This window comes from Tenrec ecaudatus, chromosome 2, assembly GCF_050624435.1.
Source record: "Tenrec ecaudatus isolate mTenEca1 chromosome 2, mTenEca1.hap1, whole genome shotgun sequence".
NCBI classification, from domain to species: domain Eukaryota; kingdom Metazoa; phylum Chordata; class Mammalia; order Afrosoricida; family Tenrecidae; genus Tenrec; species Tenrec ecaudatus.
In genome coordinates this window covers 215117933-215138337 of record NC_134531.1, presented here as the reverse complement: position 1 = coordinate 215138337, position 20405 = coordinate 215117933, and the positions used below count along the sequence as shown (strand labels likewise).

General features: G+C 34.7%; 1 protein-coding gene across 2 annotated transcripts in view; it reads right to left on the bottom strand.

Annotated features, from left to right (window-relative positions):
- BRWD1 (bromodomain and WD repeat domain containing 1) overlaps positions 1-20405 on the bottom strand; it is a 145428-nt gene that overhangs the window by 46183 nt on the left and 78840 nt on the right. For both annotated transcript variants that reach the window (XM_075542286.1, XM_075542285.1), the window contains exons 21-28: positions 16519-16650; positions 10126-10217; positions 8697-8889; positions 7368-7493; positions 7162-7269; positions 4982-5106; positions 4440-4522; positions 474-585 (exon numbers count right to left, since the gene is read on the bottom strand). In XM_075542286.1, coding sequence (XP_075398401.1) covers positions 474-585; positions 4440-4522; positions 4982-5106; positions 7162-7269; positions 7368-7493; positions 8697-8889; positions 10126-10217; positions 16519-16650 — 971 coding nt within the window. The remainder of the gene's footprint in view (positions 1-473; positions 586-4439; positions 4523-4981; positions 5107-7161; positions 7270-7367; positions 7494-8696; positions 8890-10125; positions 10218-16518; positions 16651-20405) is intronic.

Here is a 20405-nt window from a genome sequence, read left to right as displayed (position 1 = left end):
TACATGAAAAATAAATGTTTCTGAACCATGTCCCTGATAATATTACTAAAACTGTTCCTTATTTACTGCCATTGAGTCCATTTTAACTCACAGTGACCCTGTAGGACAGAATTGCCCCTTAGGATTTCTGAAGAGGAAGCTTCTTCTTATTCTCACAGAGAGACTGGTAGACTAAGAATGCTGACCTTGGAGTTGTATCCCAAGGCCTAAGCCACTACTCCATCAGGGGCTCCTCTGACGACATTAGGTAAAGGAGCTATCAGAACGCTACAGAAGTAGTTTAAGAGAAGGGGACAAAACTAAAAAGGGAAAACTCAGGGAACATTGGCAAAACATTTCAGACCTCAGGCTGACAATACTTGATAACCAAAAAAATAGTTCTATTTTCAACTTGCAATGTTTTAGTTATTCTTCCACAACCTGCCATGCTGAACAATTGTCTGTAAATGACTATTTTCATCTGTTATACACACCTAACAACATAGCACTGGAAATGACTATCAGGATATTGTGGTTGATATGGCTCTTGACTTAACACAGTTCCAAACCACCAAGCATCATCAATTATAGAGCGGAATCTGTCACCTATAAAAGAAATGATCAACTCTGAGACATGTATTTTGTAGCACTTATTGACATTGCTTTTAATTTATAAAACAGAAATCAACATATATTTTTATATGAAAACAAGCCATCCTTCCAGCTAACTGGTGGCTTGTATTAAAATAGAAGCAACATAGGATACCATGTTACACTCAGCAATTTACTAGAGGGATATAGCCACAAAACAGAACAAACAGACTGATGACTAGATTTTGTGAATTAAGAGTTCAAAATTCTATCCTTAAATATTAAAAATGTTAAAATGTATAAATCTTTTATAATAATATGAACTACTGACATATACTTGTTCAAAGTACATTAAATTCATATTAGATAACATTTCCTAAAGTTGCTATCATACAAATTATCTCCGTACAAAACAATGTTTTAATTTTTAAGATAACAAGAAAAAAACCAATTCCAAAATGCTTAGTTATTATTTTAAAGAATGCCATCAACACGCACATATCCCACAACCTCAAAACAATATAAAAGAAGGGAACCAGATTTCAGGAAGGTTTCTACATAAACCATGAAAAAGGTGAAAAGAAAATCTCCTACAACTGAGCATTCTTTTATTGGGGGAAATAAACACATTTTAATATTTGTTTTACAGATATTACAAAAGAAACAGGCTGCTATAATGGCCACTTCTCTCTCACCAAGGCCACCTTTATCAAGGGATAGCAAGTCACCTATAAAACATTAATTCTTTAATAGACCGACAGTTCTTTCCTCAAACAATATCAGCATAAAGTTCATGTTACTACCCAAGAAGATTAATCTTTACAATAAAATACCCAGTGATAAGCCTTGGCCAGTTAAAGTATGCTTATAGCAAATTCTATAAACATTTGAAAATAAAAAACAATACACTATCTATTACAGCTTTTATTATAACATCTTTAGTACTGTTTCAAATTCGTGTATAAAGACTTTTATGAGCGAGAAAGACATGGTCCTTACAGGGAAATTATCAAGACTATTCCTAATAATAAAAGTTTGCCTTTTGATGGTATTTCATTAAAAGGGGATCTCACAAACATTCAACTTTAGAAAGAAACCCTCAAACTGTTTGTAGGAGTGTAACACATTACAACCATTGTGGAAAGAGACATGGTATTTCCTCACACTAGGAACCGAAAATTGTGTATGATCCAGCCATTAGTCTACTTAGTATTAGAAATATTACTATGATATTGTTATTCTTTAATGTGAGTATAAATAACCTAGCTTAACATAATCATTGGAATTCATTATATAATCCTTTCATTTCATTCCGTTTATGAAAAGCGAGATGATTTCAGTTTAGATAAAAATATTCTTCAGTACAAAACCCACATTTCTGTAGTCAAAACAAACACGAGTTTTTTTCCTGTATATTTAAGATTTAACAAGTAGATCATAATTATGATAAAACAAAAGCTGAACTAAACTTTTTGTGTAGATGATGTGGTATAAGTTCAAACAAAATCAATACAATTGGGTGATGAGAACCCATCTCTGCAGTTCAGCTGTAGACATTTTTGTTAAAAAACAATAAATACAATTATTGGCTGAAAATCAGAGCATGTACCTTGGATGATGTGTTGCTATGGTGCTGAATTGGTTTCAGCAGAGCCTACAAATTGAGGTTAGAAAGAAAAGGTCTGGCAACCTACTTCCAAATACCAATCAGTGGGACTTCCAGCAAGATGGTGAACCTAGACACAAACACTTTATACAATCCTCCTTCAATAAAGATTTTTGAAAAATGGCTACAAGAAGAAAATCCTGGAATCCTGAATCTCTGAAAGGGGGGGAGAAGGGAGTGGGAGTTAAGTGAGCTAAACACCAACAATATGGAAGGCTATCTTACGGGGGAGATTGAATACCCTGGTTCCCTAAGGCTCCCTGGTATAAAGGGAGTCTTCGGTCCACCTTCTTGAGACCAGTAGCAGCTGTAAAACTCTACACTGCACAAGTGTAATTAAACCCCAGCACTATAAAGATTTTCAATGAAAAGATAGAGCAAACTTAAGAGTCCCTAATACACAGCATAAACACATGATCGACGAAATCACACAAACATGCCGCAAATAAATGAAACTTCCTAATCAAAACATTTCACAAATAAGACAATGCACAGAATGAGATAACATTTCTGGCAATGACATACTGGACAAAATCTATATATTTTCTAAACTCTATAGGAAACAAGAAGAAAAACATAAACAATCCTATTTAAAACGAGCAAAGTACATAAAGAGTTTATCAAAGAAGACATTCAGAAGGCCAACAAAGAAAAATACACTAGCTACCTGAGTGTTGCAAATCGAAGCATTGGCGAGACAGACACCATCTCACCCCAAGAATGGAAGACAAAGTTCAAAAAAGCAGTCATTTCCAACTCAGCAACTCTACAGGATGGAGCAGAACTTCCCCCTTTAGGTTTCCAAGCCTATCAATCTTTATCAGAGTAGAGACCCTCCTCTTTCTATTTTTTTTAGGGGAACCTCGAAGTCCCCAAATTAATTCTAATTACTCTACTTGTGCAGACTGTTGAGAATAGTCTATATTAAGAATTGCCACACATACAATTTTTCATTTCAGGTGGGGAGATTAAGGTATGTCTCTAAAATTAACATGTCTGCAGTACTTTGTCCAAAATGACAGCAGAGATGAGAAATACTTATTGTGAGCCCACAGTATTATTTAAGGATGTGTATAACAGATGATACAGCCTGGGTAAAATGGTATTTTTAATGAGATCAAGATTGATGAAAGCAGAAGGAATACAAATTCACTAAAGTTAAAACTCAAATAAATGATCTCCTCGATACTCCACACTGAAAAGCACTTATGCGTACCTGCAAAACAGGTACTGTGGCTGCAAACTGGTGGTGGCTGGCCTGGTATCATAAGGAGATCAGATACCTACTCAATCCCAAACAAATGAGTTCTCTGACTCACATCAACAGTATAAGGGCAGGATAGCACTATCCCTGTGAGTTTCCAAAACTGTAACTCTTTATGGGAGTAGAAAGTCATGCATTTCTTACAAGGAGCAGCAGGTGGCTTGACACTGCTGACTTTGTAAATAGCCCAAAGCAACCACTGCGTGACCCGGGTTCCTGTCTCACCCGAAATTGTCACAAAATTTAGTACCGGAAGTTGTATTGTTGTTGTTGTTGGGGGGGTGGTGGTGGAAAGGTTGTTGGGTTTCTGTTGTTGGGTTTTTTTCCTATAAGATGGTTATGAAGTATTAATTCCTACAGTAATGGTTCTTCAATTACTCCACTTGAAAACAAAGGAAAAGTATTCTGGTATATTGTAAGATTTCATCGATTAGTTTTCAACCTTCTGATCATTTTAGATGCTAGGGGGATTTTGCAAATTATAGCACTGTCAATTACATGAAAAGGAATTAAATATAACATAAGTATAAGGTTGGGGGCAGGGTGGGGAGTCATGCCAAGTCCAGAAAGGAAAAGAATGTTTAGAAAATGACTGTGATAGTACTTGTAGAATACTGCTCGACGTGATTGAAGTATGGAATGAAATATTTATTACCTCCCAGTTAAAAATAAATTTAAAATAAGACCTAATCTAGCCCAGAATTAGTAAATTAAAAATTATTCTTCCTAACCATTATATACTAAAAAATCAAGTGAATTACTGCTTGACTGAAAAACTGACTGAGAACAAAGTATCAATCCCTGAGCAAAATCTTCTGATATTTCTTTCCAGAGTTTACATGTTTGCATACGCCACAATTAAAAGCAGCAAATCCAAAGATTAAACTGGGAAGAGATTAATTTTTAAGGATATGTAAAATTTAATAAGGAAAAACTTACAAGATTGCCAATTCCTCTGTCTGGCTTCATCATAAAATTGACGTAATACAAGAAAATCAATAACATCTGGCATATCATGATATCTAAGCAAAAATAAAAAGATTATTAAATTCCTTGTATACCAGGGCTATAGTCCAGAGCAACACTGCCCAAAAGAAATACAAGCAGTAAAGGGGGGCTGACATCAAAGAGTTCAAGAAGAATGAAACTGTTTTGAAACTAATGGTGGCAGCAATTGTACAATTATGCTTGATCTAAGTGAATTATATAGATGTTATAATATCTATATGACCTTCCAATAAAATTATTAAAAAATGAAGGAAAAAGAAAAATACAAGTAGAGCCACATATGTAACTTCTAATTTTATATTAGATTAAGAAAAAGAAAGTGAAAGTTATGTCAATAATGTATTTTATGAACTCAATATATCCAAAATAGTATCAATAGAGTATTATGTTGTTGTTGTTGTTAGTTGCCATCGAGTTGGTTCCAACCGATAGAGACCTTATACACACTCCTATTGGAAATAATAACAACATACCTAATAGAGAAAGATTTATCCATGAGTTTTCCAGTCGCTGGATCTATAAATGCTAACTTGAGGCAGCAGAGAGTAGGGGGTCCAACCTCATATCTTATGCCAACTATCTTGACCAATTCTTGATCCTTTAACAGACACAGTTTTTAAATGGCTAAAAGACAGCAATTACTCAAGGCTGTAGTTCTCCACATATTGCTTACCAGGCCAACACACAATTAGTCATTTAAGACATTAGATGAGTTTCAGATGCCAATAAGCACAATATTATTTGCTAAATTAATCTCCTCATCATTTTGAAGACAGGAATACCATTTCTAATAGTATATACTAACTACGAGTCAGCTCAATATCTAAGGAAAAGCAACATTAACATTCTGATATATTTCTTCTCTTCATAAACGTGTTTATATATGTTTTATATTATACAAATATTTTAAGTATTTTGATTATTCATAGTTTTTAAAGAGCTGTTCTAATATCAGGGTAGCATATCTGCCATAATTAGCCTTCCCCTTAGTATGAGGACTTCAAAAAGTGTGGAATTTTTCATTATCATTTAATTCCATTTCTTCATGAGTTTTTTGAGGCCCCTTCTCACATGTTTCCATATTGGGAATATGATAAATTTACTTATTCCACAAAAATGTGTTAAGAATATACTAAACTGCTAAATACTTAGTATATAAATAAAACAGACATTATAAATAAATCTTTGCATCATACCACTGGCGTCAAGTCGGTCATCTACATAGGATTTCTTAGGCTGTAAATCAACCTTCCCCTGACAGTTCTTCCTCATGTTATGGTGACCCCAAACATAAAATTATTGTCGTTGCTACTTCATAACTGTAATATTGCTGCTGTTATGAATCGGGCAACCCCTGTGAAAGGGTCGTTTGACCCCCAAACAGGTCATGACCCACAAGTTGAGAACTCCCATAAAACTTTATGGGAACAGATAGCTTCCTATTTCCTCCAAGGAGCAGTTGGTGGGTAAGAAACACTGAACTTCCAGTTACAAGTTCAAAGAATATCCAATAGCACCACCAGGGCGCCTTTAAAGATACAGGAAGCCAAACTTACACGAGTAGGGACAATAAGTTTAACACGGCTATTCAAAAAAGTGATGTTTGATAAATCAATTAGTATTTTTATGTGTTTCCTAACACTAATTGAAAATATTTGTACACAAATTAAAAATTTAAGAATAATATAAAAATTATATCTAATACTATTCCACAGATAACAGCCATTAAAATTCTATGTATTTCTTTTTGGCTTTATGATTATATCTTTTAAATTTTGCTAGGATAACTAATGCCAAATAGCATTTCACATCCAATTTTTACTTTTTATAAAATACTGTGAAAACCTATCCCTCATTCATTCAATTCAACAAATATTTTGAAAGACTGGCATGCACATGTCAGGCTATACATAAAATTCCATAGCATAGATGAACTATGCTTTTAAATCTTTTTCTTTCAAGGGGTATTTGGTGTTATCCCTTCCCACCAGCCACCACCACTTTTTGTTTATACACACGAAATAGCCTTACCACATAAATTTACATACATTTCTGGTTTCCAAATTTTACAGTAATAAAATTACTGATTTAAAGGTTCTAAACATTTTTATATCAATCTCTCTTCCCAAGATACCTCATAGAAAGCTTTAAATACATCAGTGCACTCCTATCCACACCCGAACAACTTTAAACTAAAATGTTTGCCACTTCTTAATTATGGTATTATCTTGCTTAAAAAGTAATTATCAAAATTGGTTAGATATTAGGAGATAAAATAATCTCATTTTATTATGCACGAGGCTAAAATAAAATCTGTGTTGGAAATAAACACATTTAAGTTTGCTGATATAAAGGGAAAAAAAAGTTTGCTGATATACAAATATTACCAGGCTGTTTTCCAGTGAGACTCTGGGTTGTTGTACATAACGTATTACACACCAGAGCAATACCAGAGGTCTGCCCACTGGTAAATATATCATCCCACCAGATCTTTAAAGTTTAACAGATAAGAGTTGGGGGTGGAAGGGACCGGAATTAATGGAAAGATTGTCATGAAATATGCCAAGTTTTTTTATAAATTCATAAACAATTTACCCATCTAAGTAATGCGTTAAATGTTTATTTTTTTAAATTTTTAATGTTTAAATCTTACCCTGAGATCTATTTTTCTCCATGGTTCCTTATTATGGTTCAGTTCATAAATGTTATTTCTTCGGACTGCCTCAATGTAAGCTTCATGACCCTGTCGAAAATATATTACCTACAAAAAAGAAACAAATACTTAAAAATAAAAAAGCTGGAAAGCATTATAAATTGCTTTATATTCCATATTCAATTTTAAAATTTTATTACTCTCACCTCATCACCCATTTGAGGAACAAAAGGGGACTTTCTAAGTGTGGTGTCAGTTATCCAAACGGGAGGATGAAACTCATACAAATGGTCCATGTTTGCAAGTTCTGTCGGAGTCATCCCTTGCACATTCTGCCAAAGGGAAAGGAACAAGCAGGATTTGTTTGAAAAACAAAAGAAACTTCATCATACAGAATGACCACTCTTTGACATACCCATCTAATGGTTAATTTTGAAACAATATATTGTACATATTTGGTCATTTAACATACACAAGATTATATCACTGTAAAAAGCATTGTTAATCAACATAGCACTGCCCTTCCATCATCTATTCACTTCTACTAGAATGTTCATTCCAGTTTAAAACAGGTCTACAAATTCTTATTCTTCTCTTCTTCAAGAGGAGTCTAGTTCTCCACATCTTCAGTGTGAACTACATATAATGATTCACTTCTAACAAACAGAATAAAGCAGAAGCAACAATGTGCAAGCAACTTAGTCTTGTCACGTAAGACATGGGTTTTATTCCTTATTCATTCTGGGACAGTCAACTACCATGCTAATAGGACTCTTATTAATAGCCTTATGGGTGGGCCCATGTAGCAAGGAACTGAAGCCACTTGCCAAAAGCCACATGGGCAAGCGTGGAAAAACATCCAACTCCAGTCAAGTTTTCAGATTGTTGCATTATCACCTCATACCTAGCTAAGATACTCTCAAATACCTAACCCACCAAAACTTGAGCTAATAAATGCGGGTTCTCTTAAGTTACGCTTTAGGGTAACTTGTTTAACAGCAATATGTAACTAATGCCAAGGCAGCATATTCAATTAAAGACAACTGCCGACATAGGATTTACATGTACATGTGATATTCTGAACATGTGATAAAGGAACAGAAAAGATATTAAAATCAAGGGAAGGTATGAAGATGACTTGTAAAGTGAAAACAACAAGAATGGTAATAACAGACAAAACAAGTTGAAATCACCTTAAAACAGCCTAAAGTCCATTTTGGGTATTGAAATTGAAATAAAATCATCAGTTACGGTAGAGTCCTCAAGGAAAAGAACTTTCCCCCCTTTAATTCTCTGATTTGGAAAGGTATGATTGCTAAGCTTACTACAAAGGATAGTGGTGGTAAAGGAAACTTAAAATCACATAGTTTTTCCCAAAATAAGGTTGCTTTTTACACTCAACTCTTATTATCAGGACAGTGTTAATTATTAAATAAAAGTGGGATTTCCCAGATGCCTACCTATTAAATACAGAAAAGTAGAAACACCTTCATAGAAGCATAAATAGATACATTTGTAAAGATATTTTCTCTTACCTCTTTTTTAGGCTTTCTCTCTTTCTTTCTCTTTCTTCTCCTTTTTGGAGGAGATAAATTTTCAGTAGACATTTCATCCTCTGAACTACTGCTGCAAAACCGAGTTACTCGTCGACGAGATGATGTTCGTAGAGGCGGCTGCAAATTGATGCCTGCGTCAGCTGTCCAATCAGAATACCTAGATGAAGAGTCACTAGAAAAGGAGAAGACTTTAAATTGTATGGAATGAGAATGGAAACACATATAGTAAAATTAATCACACAGCCTTTGGTCAGAAAAGAGGAACACGAAAAGAGAAGACCTAATGAAAATTCACCTTTTAAAAAAGTAAACATTTTGGCCGAAATTGGAAATTTAGAAAGGATGTTTTTTAAGTGTAAAATAGATAAAACCTGGGGGAGATAAATATTTAGAAACATCACACAACTCCCCTTATAGAAAATAATACATAACTCTAGGAGTAGCCCATAATTTGAAGGAGGCTCTTGAATTATAGATTAAAAATTTGAACTAGAATGACAACTCATTAGTAAACAGATTGAGAAGCCCGAAGGCAGCAATGGAACATTTTTTTAGGGGTCAGGACTTCAACAGGGAGAGGGATAAGAGAGATAAGATAAATTAAGATTGTTGCTCTGTAGGAGAAAGATAAGGCTTATTAATTCCATAAACATTTACAACCCCTGAAACTCCACAAAGGATCACTAAGTTAGAATCACCTTGATGGTAGTGAGTTAGTACTTATTTTACACTGTTGGCTTACATGCTTATAGGTCTAAAGTTATCTTCTGTACATTAAAAAAAACAGTTGAGCCAGTTTTCTTTTTTTTTTTTTAAGAACAATTTCCATTTTATTTCCTTTCAGGTTGTTTTTTCTTCAGCTTCTAATCTTTACATAGGCTTTGTGGGAGGTCATGGGGTTGGAGGAGGTCATGGAGCAGCGCCTGCAGGTCTACATTGAGGTTGGGGGTGTAGGGAGATTCAGTCCTTCCAGGCGTCACGAGACCGGTTCCTACCACCTGGCTGTGAATGGCACAACTCACAGAAATGCAGCTGTACATAGTTTGGGAAGCACACATGCGTTGAAGACATTCACTTCAGAAATGTCTCTGACAGCTGCAGCCTCCACTATGGTTCTTATTACAAACTTCTTAATGGCCTTGCCTTTGGGCATGCAGCAGGTGCAGTTCATGCAGTGAATGGGATGCATATGACCACGGACTTTATTAGCACAACTGTTAGCACTTTCTTCACCATCTCAGAAGCAAGGATGCGAGAGAAAGGCCAGTTTTCTCCTTTTAAATGTACTACAATTAAATGCTTATTGGTTCAAAACTGCACATTCTTGCATATTAAATACAATCTATATGTGGTTCCATCCAAGACTATGACTAAATGGCTTATAATTACAAAGCAATTAAACATATACCTTGAACTTTCGCTGTCAGTTTCACTTTTCCTATCACTTTTCCATTCTTCTTCAGAATAGCATGAACCTTCGCTCTGATCACAGGATGTCTCCTAATTTGTGAGGGGGGGGGGGGGGGCAGAGAATCATCCTTAGGTTAACTAAGAAAAAACTTCTATCGTTATCCAAAATATAACATTAAATCATGTAACAAATAAGTATATCAAGTAATAAAAGCATAATTAGACAAAGCAAATTTCTTTTACTAATTCCTTTTCCTTATAAAGGTCAAAAGCAACAGAGAATTAACCGTAAGACTTGATGGTGTCACTGTCAGCCGCCCCCTCCAAACCCCCAAGTAGTAAGATGGGCCACTCTAAAATAAAAGGTTAACACAGGTATTGTCAATATTTTACTTTTTATTCATGCTAACAGGTATACAGTGGTATGTCATTTTCAGCAAAGAGGAAAATCTTCAAAGAGGGATTGGCAGTGGCTGCAACAATATGTTCAAACATGGTAATTATGAAATGGTGCAGGACAAGGCAGTGCTGTGTGATGTTGTTTACAGGATTGATGAAAGTCAGAACCATCTCCACAGCACCTCACAACAATGAAAAATTTTTTAGCATCTCATCATACGCTTTTTTGATATCAGTGTATTTTCTTCAGTGAAATGTCTTAGGTACATTTTTAAAACAGATTGTTTGTTTACTTACTAGTGAGTTGCTTGGTTTTGCTCTATCTTATCTTTGTGCATGTTATTATCTTGGCAGGTCTGTCTAAATAAGATAGGCTGGATGAACAATCTGGAGAAGAAAACAATGGGACCGATGGCTCTGGGGAACATGGGAGAGGAGGAGGTGGGGGGGGGGGGGGAAGTGGTGTTAACAATCCCAGGGACAAGGGAACAACAAGTGATCCAAATTGGTGGTGAGGAGGGTGTGGGAGGCCTGGCAGAGCATGATCAAGGGTAATGTAACCAAGAGGAATTACTGAAACCCAAATGAAGGCTGAGCATGATAGTGGGACAAGAGCAAAGTAAAGGGAAATAGAGGAAAGAGCTAGGAGGCAAAAGGCATTTATAGAGGTCTAAATAAAGTCATGCTTATATGTAAATATATTTATATATGAGGATGGGGAAATAGATCTTTGTGCATATATTTATAGGTTTAGTATTAAGGTAGCAGATGGACATTGGGCCTCCACTCAAGTAGTCCATCAATGCAAAAACACTTTGTTCTATTAAACTGGCATTCCATGATTCATTGCTTCCCAACACAATCACTGAAAACAGAGCGTGTGCATAAGCAAATGTGTTGAAGAATGCTGATGGAGCCCGGCTATCAAAAGATATAGCATCTTCTAAAGGTTTGAAGGTAAACAAACAACCATCTAGCTCAGAAGCAACAAAGCCCACATGGAAGAAGCACACCACAGCCTGTGTGATCATGAGGTGCTGAAGGGATCAGTTATCAGGCATCAGAGAACAAAGAATCCTATCATTGTGTGGTCACCTCCCTGATATGATCACTGAAGACAAATGGGTACATAAGCAAATGTGGTTAGGAAAGCTGATGGTGCCCAGCTATCAAAAGATATAGTATCTGGGGTCTTAAAGGTTTGAAGGTAAACAAGCAGCCATCTAGCTCAGAAGCAGCAAAGCCCACATGGAAGAAGCAAACCAGCCTGTGGAATCACAAATTGTCGAAGGGATCACATATCAGGCATCAAAGAACAAAAATATCTTATTGTGAATGAGGGGGAGTGTGGAAGGAGGACCCAAAGCCCATCAGTATGTAACTGGACATCCCTTCCAGAAGGGTCTCAGGAAGGAGAGACCAGCCAGTCAGGGTGCAATGTAGCAACAATGAAACATACAACTTTCTTCTAGTTCTTAAATCCTTAAATGCGTTTTCTTCCCCCCACCCCCTCGACTCCCCCCATCATGATCCCAATTCTACCTTGCAAATCTGGCTAGACCAGAGGATGTACACTGGTACAGATAGGAACTGGAAACACAGGGAATCCAGGGCGGGATGAACCCTTCAGGACCAGTGCTGAGAGTGGCGGCGATACTGGGAGGGTAGAGTGGAAATAGGGAACTGATTACAAGGATCTATATATAACCTCCTCCCTGGGGCATGGACAACAGAAAAGTGGGTGAAGGGAGACATTGGACAGTGTAAGACATGACAAAATAATTTATAAATTATCAAGGGTTCATGAGGGAAGAAAAGAGGAGAAGGAGTGGGGGCAAAATGAGGAGCTGATGCCAGGAGCTTACATGGAGAGCAAATGTTTTAAGAATAATGAGAGCAATGAATGTACAACTGTGCTTTACATAATTGGTGTATGTATGGATTGTGATAAGGAGTTTTATGAGCCCCTAATAAAATGATTTTTTTTAAAAGAAAAATTCTGGTTAAGAGGATAAAAACGCAGAAAATAATTTCAGGAGCCACAAAGGTTGGATACGTGCTTGAAACTTGCCCTAACACATCTAAACTTTAAATCCAAAAATATCCCCTGACATCGCCTTTTAAGACCAAGTGATATTTTTGTTTAACTAGTATAGCAGTTTTACTTGTTTCGTTCTGTCATGCATTGAGTCACTATGGGTTGGAGATCACTGGACAGCACCTAACAACACAGTAAAGAATGTCTGCTTGAACACTGTACTCTCTCAAGATCTATGTATATGAGAACAAAATGACAATACCAACTAAAAATTAGGTAGATACTTATGGAGTTTATGATAACAAGAAAATAACATGGAAAATGAGGGTAAGAATGGTGGCAAAACTTTTTTCCCCGTTTTAAAAAAATTTAATAAATCATTTTATTGGGGCCTCTTATAACAATCCATACATCAATCGTATCAAGCACTTTTGTACATATATTGGGTGGCAGAACTTGAATAATCTAATAACTGTCACTGAATTGAACATGTAGAAACTGCTGAATTTGTGTACTATACTTAACAATAAAAATCATTGAAAGTGTGTGTGTGTGTGTGTGTGTGTGTGTGTGTGTGTGTGTGTTTTCACACATGAAGTTTTACTCACTAGGGTATAATCCATTCCCAAAGTCAAAGTCTAGAACTCTTTACTAGCAAGTTAATTGCCCAATTTCTTAAATCACTTACTGAAAGATATAGAACCCCCTGAAGTATACATCAGAAGCAAATTTTAAAAGTCCAGCACAAAGATGTCAGAAAAAATACTAAAATGAAAGAAATTATATGTAGCCATGCCTTTACAGGAAGTAATGTTATATTAGACAATATTGGGTCCTGAAGTTATGATTCAGTCTCCAGCATATCCTACCTGCAGGACTCTTTAGAAAAGTGATTTAACCTCTGAGTTTTACTTTCCTCATCTGTAAAATGGAATGCAGTACAGTGGGCTATGAATGAGATGCATTAAAATAAAACTGTTTGATAAATTATGGTGTGCATAATGTACACAATATGAATACTTTACAAATAAACTTCATATAAATTCTTAACAATTTTTCACAAAGATTCTGTGAGAATTGCTTTGGCCTCCTCTTCAGAGACAGGTAAGACTCTGATAGCTATGTCAGAGATAGTAGGTTATAGCAGAATCTGGATTCAAGAACAGATTTCTACTCTAAGCTTCATGACTTTTCTATTATATTCATACGTATGTAAGTCATAAATCAAACAATGATGTATTGGGAGGTTATAAAAGCTTTATAGTGAAAATGTGCTTTAAACCGAATGTATGGATGAGGGGATTCTAGATGCAAAGTAACTCCAACAAAGCAACAATAGGATGAATTGGGGTAGTATAATCAGTCAATTCACTGTACATGTAAATTGTTGGAATCTGTGTGTTTCTGCATATATTTTCAATCAAAATAATCTCAAATATGTAATTCATGGATGAACTTTAAGTATATAATCCACTCTGAAAGTCTGTAATACTTTACTAGTAATTTTTTTTCTTTACTAGTAATTATTTAATTTCTTAAATCATCCACCACAAGGTAGAAAGGAAAGGGAACTGAAACTTAAGCTTAAGCTAACTAAAGTTGAGAAACACACAAAAATAGCGGGCAGTTTTTATCCTAGAAATATACTGGTTTTGGAAGGTTTCAGAAGTACAGTGAATCTATTTTACAGCTCAATTTCAAATACCAGAAGATATCTTAGTGGATGATATAAAGAAATTATAGGAGACTTGACATTAATGAAAAAGAATATGAGTGCTAAGTTCTTAGAATTTTTAGTAGTTGGAAATTGTGAGCTATTATAGCCATATAAGAAGCAAATTTTCATGGCTATACAGCTTCCTACCCACCTCACAAAATTCCCAACCAAGTGACTCAGATAGGCTTAATGTTCAACAAACTCACAGGTACAGGTAGGCTTTAAAGTAGTGAGTTAGATGTATTACTATTTTGCTGATAATTTGAACTTACCAAGTGATACACAAACTGGAGAAAAAGTGGGTAACACTTTTTCATGCTATGCTAAAGGGCTAATAAATCTTATTATAATAGCCCTAAATCATAAAGGGTTAAATACAGTCAATACATTTTAGTATAATATAAAAAGTGTCATTTCATAAAGCAAAATAGATGAAAATTGAGAGATGAACACAAATTTTGATGATATTAATAGCAGCTAATATTATTGGGTACTAAGCACTGTTCTAGATACTTTACATTATTAACTAAATTCATCTTTCAACACCCCGGCATACTATTATTACTTATATTTTACATATATGGGCAGAGATACTAAGGGGTTAAGCAATCTGACAAAATGGAGAACTTAGATTTAATCTCAAAGCCTCTTCTGGTTTTTTTTTTTAATGTTTCAAAATATCCTATTTCACAATCCATACATATACATACATCAATTGTATAAAGCACATCTGTACATTCTTTGCCCTCATCATTTTCGAACCATTTACTCTCCACTTAACCCCTCTGCATCAGGTCCTCTTTTTTCCCCTCCCTCCCCGCTATCCCTTTCCTCATGAGCCCTTGATAATTTATAAATTATTATTCAAAGCCTAATCTTAACCACTATCCTAATACCTTTATAAAGGAATTAAGTGCACTGTTCATTCATTAAGAAACATTTTACTCCTCAATATATCCGTGAAACTTAAAAATATTGACATCCTCTAATAAATTCTAAATATATTTTTAAGAAAACTTGGTTTCACACAAAAAACAAAAATAATTACTGAAAGTCTAACAAAAGTGTTAGGTCAAGCCTCTTTATATGTGACCCCAAAAGCACAAATAACTAAGAAACCACTGACCACGTGATTTCATTAAAATCTTAAGTATTGAACTTTTAAAGGACACCATTAAAAAATATCAAGAAAGCCAATAAAATAGGAAAATACTATCAAATCATGTGTCTGATAAAGAAATATATCTGACAAATGGACCTGGTAAAGAAATACTATGATAAACATTATATATTCAAAATATTAAAAGAACCCTAACAGCGTAATAAAAAGGCAACCCCATTTAAAAAATGGGCAGATTCTAATACATATTTCTCCATAAAATATACAAACGCACAGTAAGCGCATAAAAAATGCTCAGCCCAAAGCCTCAATTCAACACATCACACACACTAGAACGGCCATAATAAAATAGTCAGACAACAAACATTTAGGATGATGTACAGAAATTAGAACCTATACACTAAAAGTAGAAATGTATAACGATGCAGCCACTTGGGAAAACAGCTTGGAATTCCTTAACAGTTAAACACAACAGTTATCATGACCCAGAAATTCCACTCCTAGAGAAATAAAAACATATCCACCTGAAAACCTTTAACTTGTAGGAGTATTATTCATAATAATACAAAAGTATAAACAGTCAAAAGACTAAAACAAGATGGAATGTAATTAATTCAGTAATGAAATAAAATATTATTGGCAATAAAAATAAACTACTAATATATATTGCAAAACATGGATAAAAAATATGAACTTTTGAAAAGACTACGTGAAAAGGCAAACACAAAAAAACCAAGACTGTATGATTCTAGTTATAAGAAATAATTAGAACAAGCAAACTCTAGAAAGTAGAGTAAAAGTTGTCAAGGTTGAATGGAGGAAGGGGTCAAGAGGAAGTTGATGCTAATGAGAATGGGGTCTCTTTTGAGGGTGATGAAGATATTCTAAAATTAGATTATGGTAGTGACTGAGCAAGTCCGTAAATACATTATAATTATTGCTATATATTATAATTAGAGCCTTCTACATGTAATTATGTAAATTATCTTTTAAAATTATCATGAAATGTCATCTTTATCAGTGTAGAATACTTTAATTTCACATAATTTGAATTTAGGTTCAAAGTTAAGAATTAAGACACATTCAAGATTAACTATCTCAATGTTATATAACTTACACATCTTGCAGAGCTTGAAGATTCATTTCCAGAAGAGGACTCAAGCTGTTCAAGATTTCTTCTTCCGTAATTTGGATATTTACGCCTACAAGTTCTCTGCCTAGATTGCGATGTCAAAGCTCCCGAATCAGACTGAAATATAAATAATATAAATAAAATCAGCAGTTTAATGAGTTCAATATTCAATAAAATGGGCATTTATGAAATTCCCAAATGGTAGGCAAAAATAGAGGCCTAAGGAAATATTCTAAACAAATGGACTTTACTATTAAATAAAGTCTGGTACATTTTTTAACTTTTAACATAATTAGTAGGCATTAGAAAATTCACACCGGATAACCACTGTATCAACTATGCTCTATGCTTAATGGGTATCTCACACATGAGCGGAAAATAACAAAATGTCACTTAAAAAATGTAAACTGAAAAACAAACATGTTGCATTAACCAATCTTCAAGAATATGTCTGATTTGTATACACAGATATAGAAAATTATCTGAAATGACCATATAATGATCATAATAATTTCAAGATTTTAAAGTTTTAGACGACACACTGTTGAAATTCTAAAAATATCATTATAGAATATAAATAATATTTTTAAATACTCCCCCCACAAAAAAAGCAAAAGATTGATTTACTTTTTTTTTTTTATTTAGTGGTGTGGTGGTGGTGGTGGGTTGTTTTACTTTTAAATATGGGAAAGGGCATGTCATTTCCTTAAACTATCGCTCAATGAAAGTAAGCACAGATTTCTTAAGTTGATGTACAAATCAATCGTCTCCTGTGGGCACCTTTCTGATGAGTGCCATTCTATAATTTCAAAGGATCAGAGAATTATCTCAAAGTACTTTGCTTAATTTGTCAAGATTGATATTTTTAAGTAAAAGTCATTAATGTTTCCATTATTAGTAACAGGTAAACATAAGTAAGTCAAAGCAAACCAAAGAAGCACAATACATTTCAGTAAAATACTATTTAAAAAAAAATAAAGTTGAGGGGAGTGGGGAGGGAGGGGATACAATGAGGAGCTGATACCAAGGGCTCAAGTATAAAGAAAATGCTTTGAGAATTATAAGGGCAACAAATATACAAATGTGTTTGACACAATGGATGTATGTATGGATTGTGATAAGAGTTGTGTGATCCCCAATAAAATGATTTTTAAAATAGAAATAAAGTACTATTACACATTACAACATAGGTCACTATAAGCCAGCAAGACACACACACACAAAAAACAATTATATAATCCCATTTATATGAAAATGTAAATGTCAAATCTTTAGAGATAGGAAGGCTGGTGCAAAACCTTTATTTGCAACTGTGAGTATATCTATACGTATCTATGAATATGAAGGCACACCCTGAAGACACTGCAGGTTCAGTTCCAGATCACTGCCAACAAAATAATCCAATGAAGCAAGCCACATAAATTTCACATATAAAACTGTATTTAAAAAAATGTACATGACAAAGCTAAATAAAAGGTATATTAGGAGTAAAAAAAAGGGTTGAAAGTTCTGGATAAACAAAGTTAAAGATGACAATGATAGAAAAACACTGTAGGATTTCATTAGGGGAAGTAACAGAGTTAAACACATAACCACTACCCGAGAGGCTGATTGTTGAAAAGTGGGAGACAGGCCTCACATTCTGCCTCAACTAGGTCATAGCCTTGAAAACCCCAAGGAAAAGTTCTGCTCTGAATATATAAAGTTGCCCTGAGAAAGAATCAGCTTAACATTAACTAACAATTAAAGCTCTCACTGCCACAAAGTCTGTCTGACTCATATAGAATAATACCTGTATACATAAAGAAAATGGCAGTTAATAAAAATTATTATTAAAATTTAAGTACCAACCACTAAAACCAGTGATGAAGATATTGAAGAACTATATCAACCTCAATTGAAATTGATCAAACATACACTCCAGATGCACTGACATTTACTGTCAATTGAAAAATCAAAGTTGGAAAAAAGAGGGAGGGGCAGTAGTTGAAAAATTGGCTTGGTGATGAAATGAAGATAGAGATCCCATGATAGAATTTTGTAAAGCCAACTACTTCATCGCAAATACCTTTTTACAACACGTAAGTTAACTATAACATGGAATTCTACAGATGGAATATGCAGAAATCAAACTGACTATATCGGTGAACAGACAATGGGGAAGCTCACTATAATCAGCAACACCAAGGGCAGGGACTGACTTTGGAACAGACTTTGGAACATTGCTCAAATGTAAGTTCAGGTTGATGCTGAAGAAACATAAAACAAGTTCATAGGAATTAAATTATGCCCTTGAGTATATCCCACTTAAATTTCTGAAACATGTCAAGAATAGATATGATTCACTGAACACTAATGGCAGAAGACCTGATAAGCTGTCAGAAGACATGAATGGTATCCTATATGAAGAAAGCAAAAGAGAATTTAAAACAGGAAAAAAATCAAAATGGATGTTATAAGAGATTCTGATACTTGCTCTTCTATAAGAGTAGCTATAGCAAACAAAAGGAATGAAGTTAAAGACCTGAATAGAAAATTTCAAAAGGCATTAAGACAAAGTAGTATAAGGAAATGTGCAAAGATCCTGAGTTAGAAAACAAAAAGGAAATACTCCATATATATCAAGTTTAAAAAATTGGAGAAAAAAATGCAAGCCTCAAGTTGTAATACTGAAAGATTTATGGGAAAAATATTCAATGATATAGAAAACATCAAAATAAGACTGAAGAAATAAGAGTGCCTATTATTAAAAAAAAAAAAGTTGACAATCAATGACTTCAAGAGGTGGTATATAATCAAGAACCAATGGTACTGAAAGAAGAATCCAGGCTGCACTGGAAGCATTAGTTAAAAAAAAACTCCAGGAATTGAGAGAATATCAATTGATATGTTTCGATAAACGGATGAGGCACTGGAAGGATATGTTCAATTGCCTCATATGCAAGTGAAAGTTCAATACGGAATAAAAAAGATCAAAGAACCCAAGGATTTGACTTTCAGTGCTAGTGAAGAATATTCAAAGTATCATGGACTGCCAAAAGAACAAATAAATCTAACTTGGAGAAGTATAGCCAGAATGCTACTCAGAAGTCAGGATGGGAAGACTATCTGATATACTTTGGACATGTTATCTGGTGAGGCCAGTGTCTGGAAAAGGACATCGTATTTGGTAAATAATGTAAAGGGCAGACCCTGTAAGGATGGGCTGACACAGTGATAGACCCTCTAGGATAGCGGATCTCAACCTGTGGGTCGTGATCCCTTTGAGGGTTGAATGACCCTGTCACAGGGCTCGCTGGATTCATAATGATAGCAAAATCACAGTTATGAAGTAGCAATGACAATAATGTTATAGTTGGGGGCCACCACAACATAAGGAACTGTATTAAAGGGTCACGGTATTAGGGAAAGGTTGAGAACCACTGCTTTAGGAGATGGATTGATGCCACAAGTTACTGTAACAATGGGCTCAAAAGGTAAAAATAATTGTTAGAATGGCACAGGACTGGGCATGGTGTTTTCTTCTGTTGTACAAAGGCTCACTTTGAGTTTGAACGGACTCAATGGCACCTAACAACAATGCTTTCACTCTGAAAGAGAAAGCAAAAAAGGTATTGTAGTTAAGCAAAAACTGAACAAGCTAACAAAAATTACAAATTCAGAGCAGCCTAGGATTATAATAACTACAGATAACATAGTAATTCCAAGACACTAAAGCCCATCCCTGTTTGAATTAAAGTAACAATGCTTAATCTGTGCGACCAAAATGTTCAAAATGAAAAGAAAAAAAATGTTCAAAATGTGGATGGGACAGGACTAAACAAGGCAGTGTTTCCTTCCATGGTAGAGGCCTACTTTGAGTCAGAACTAAC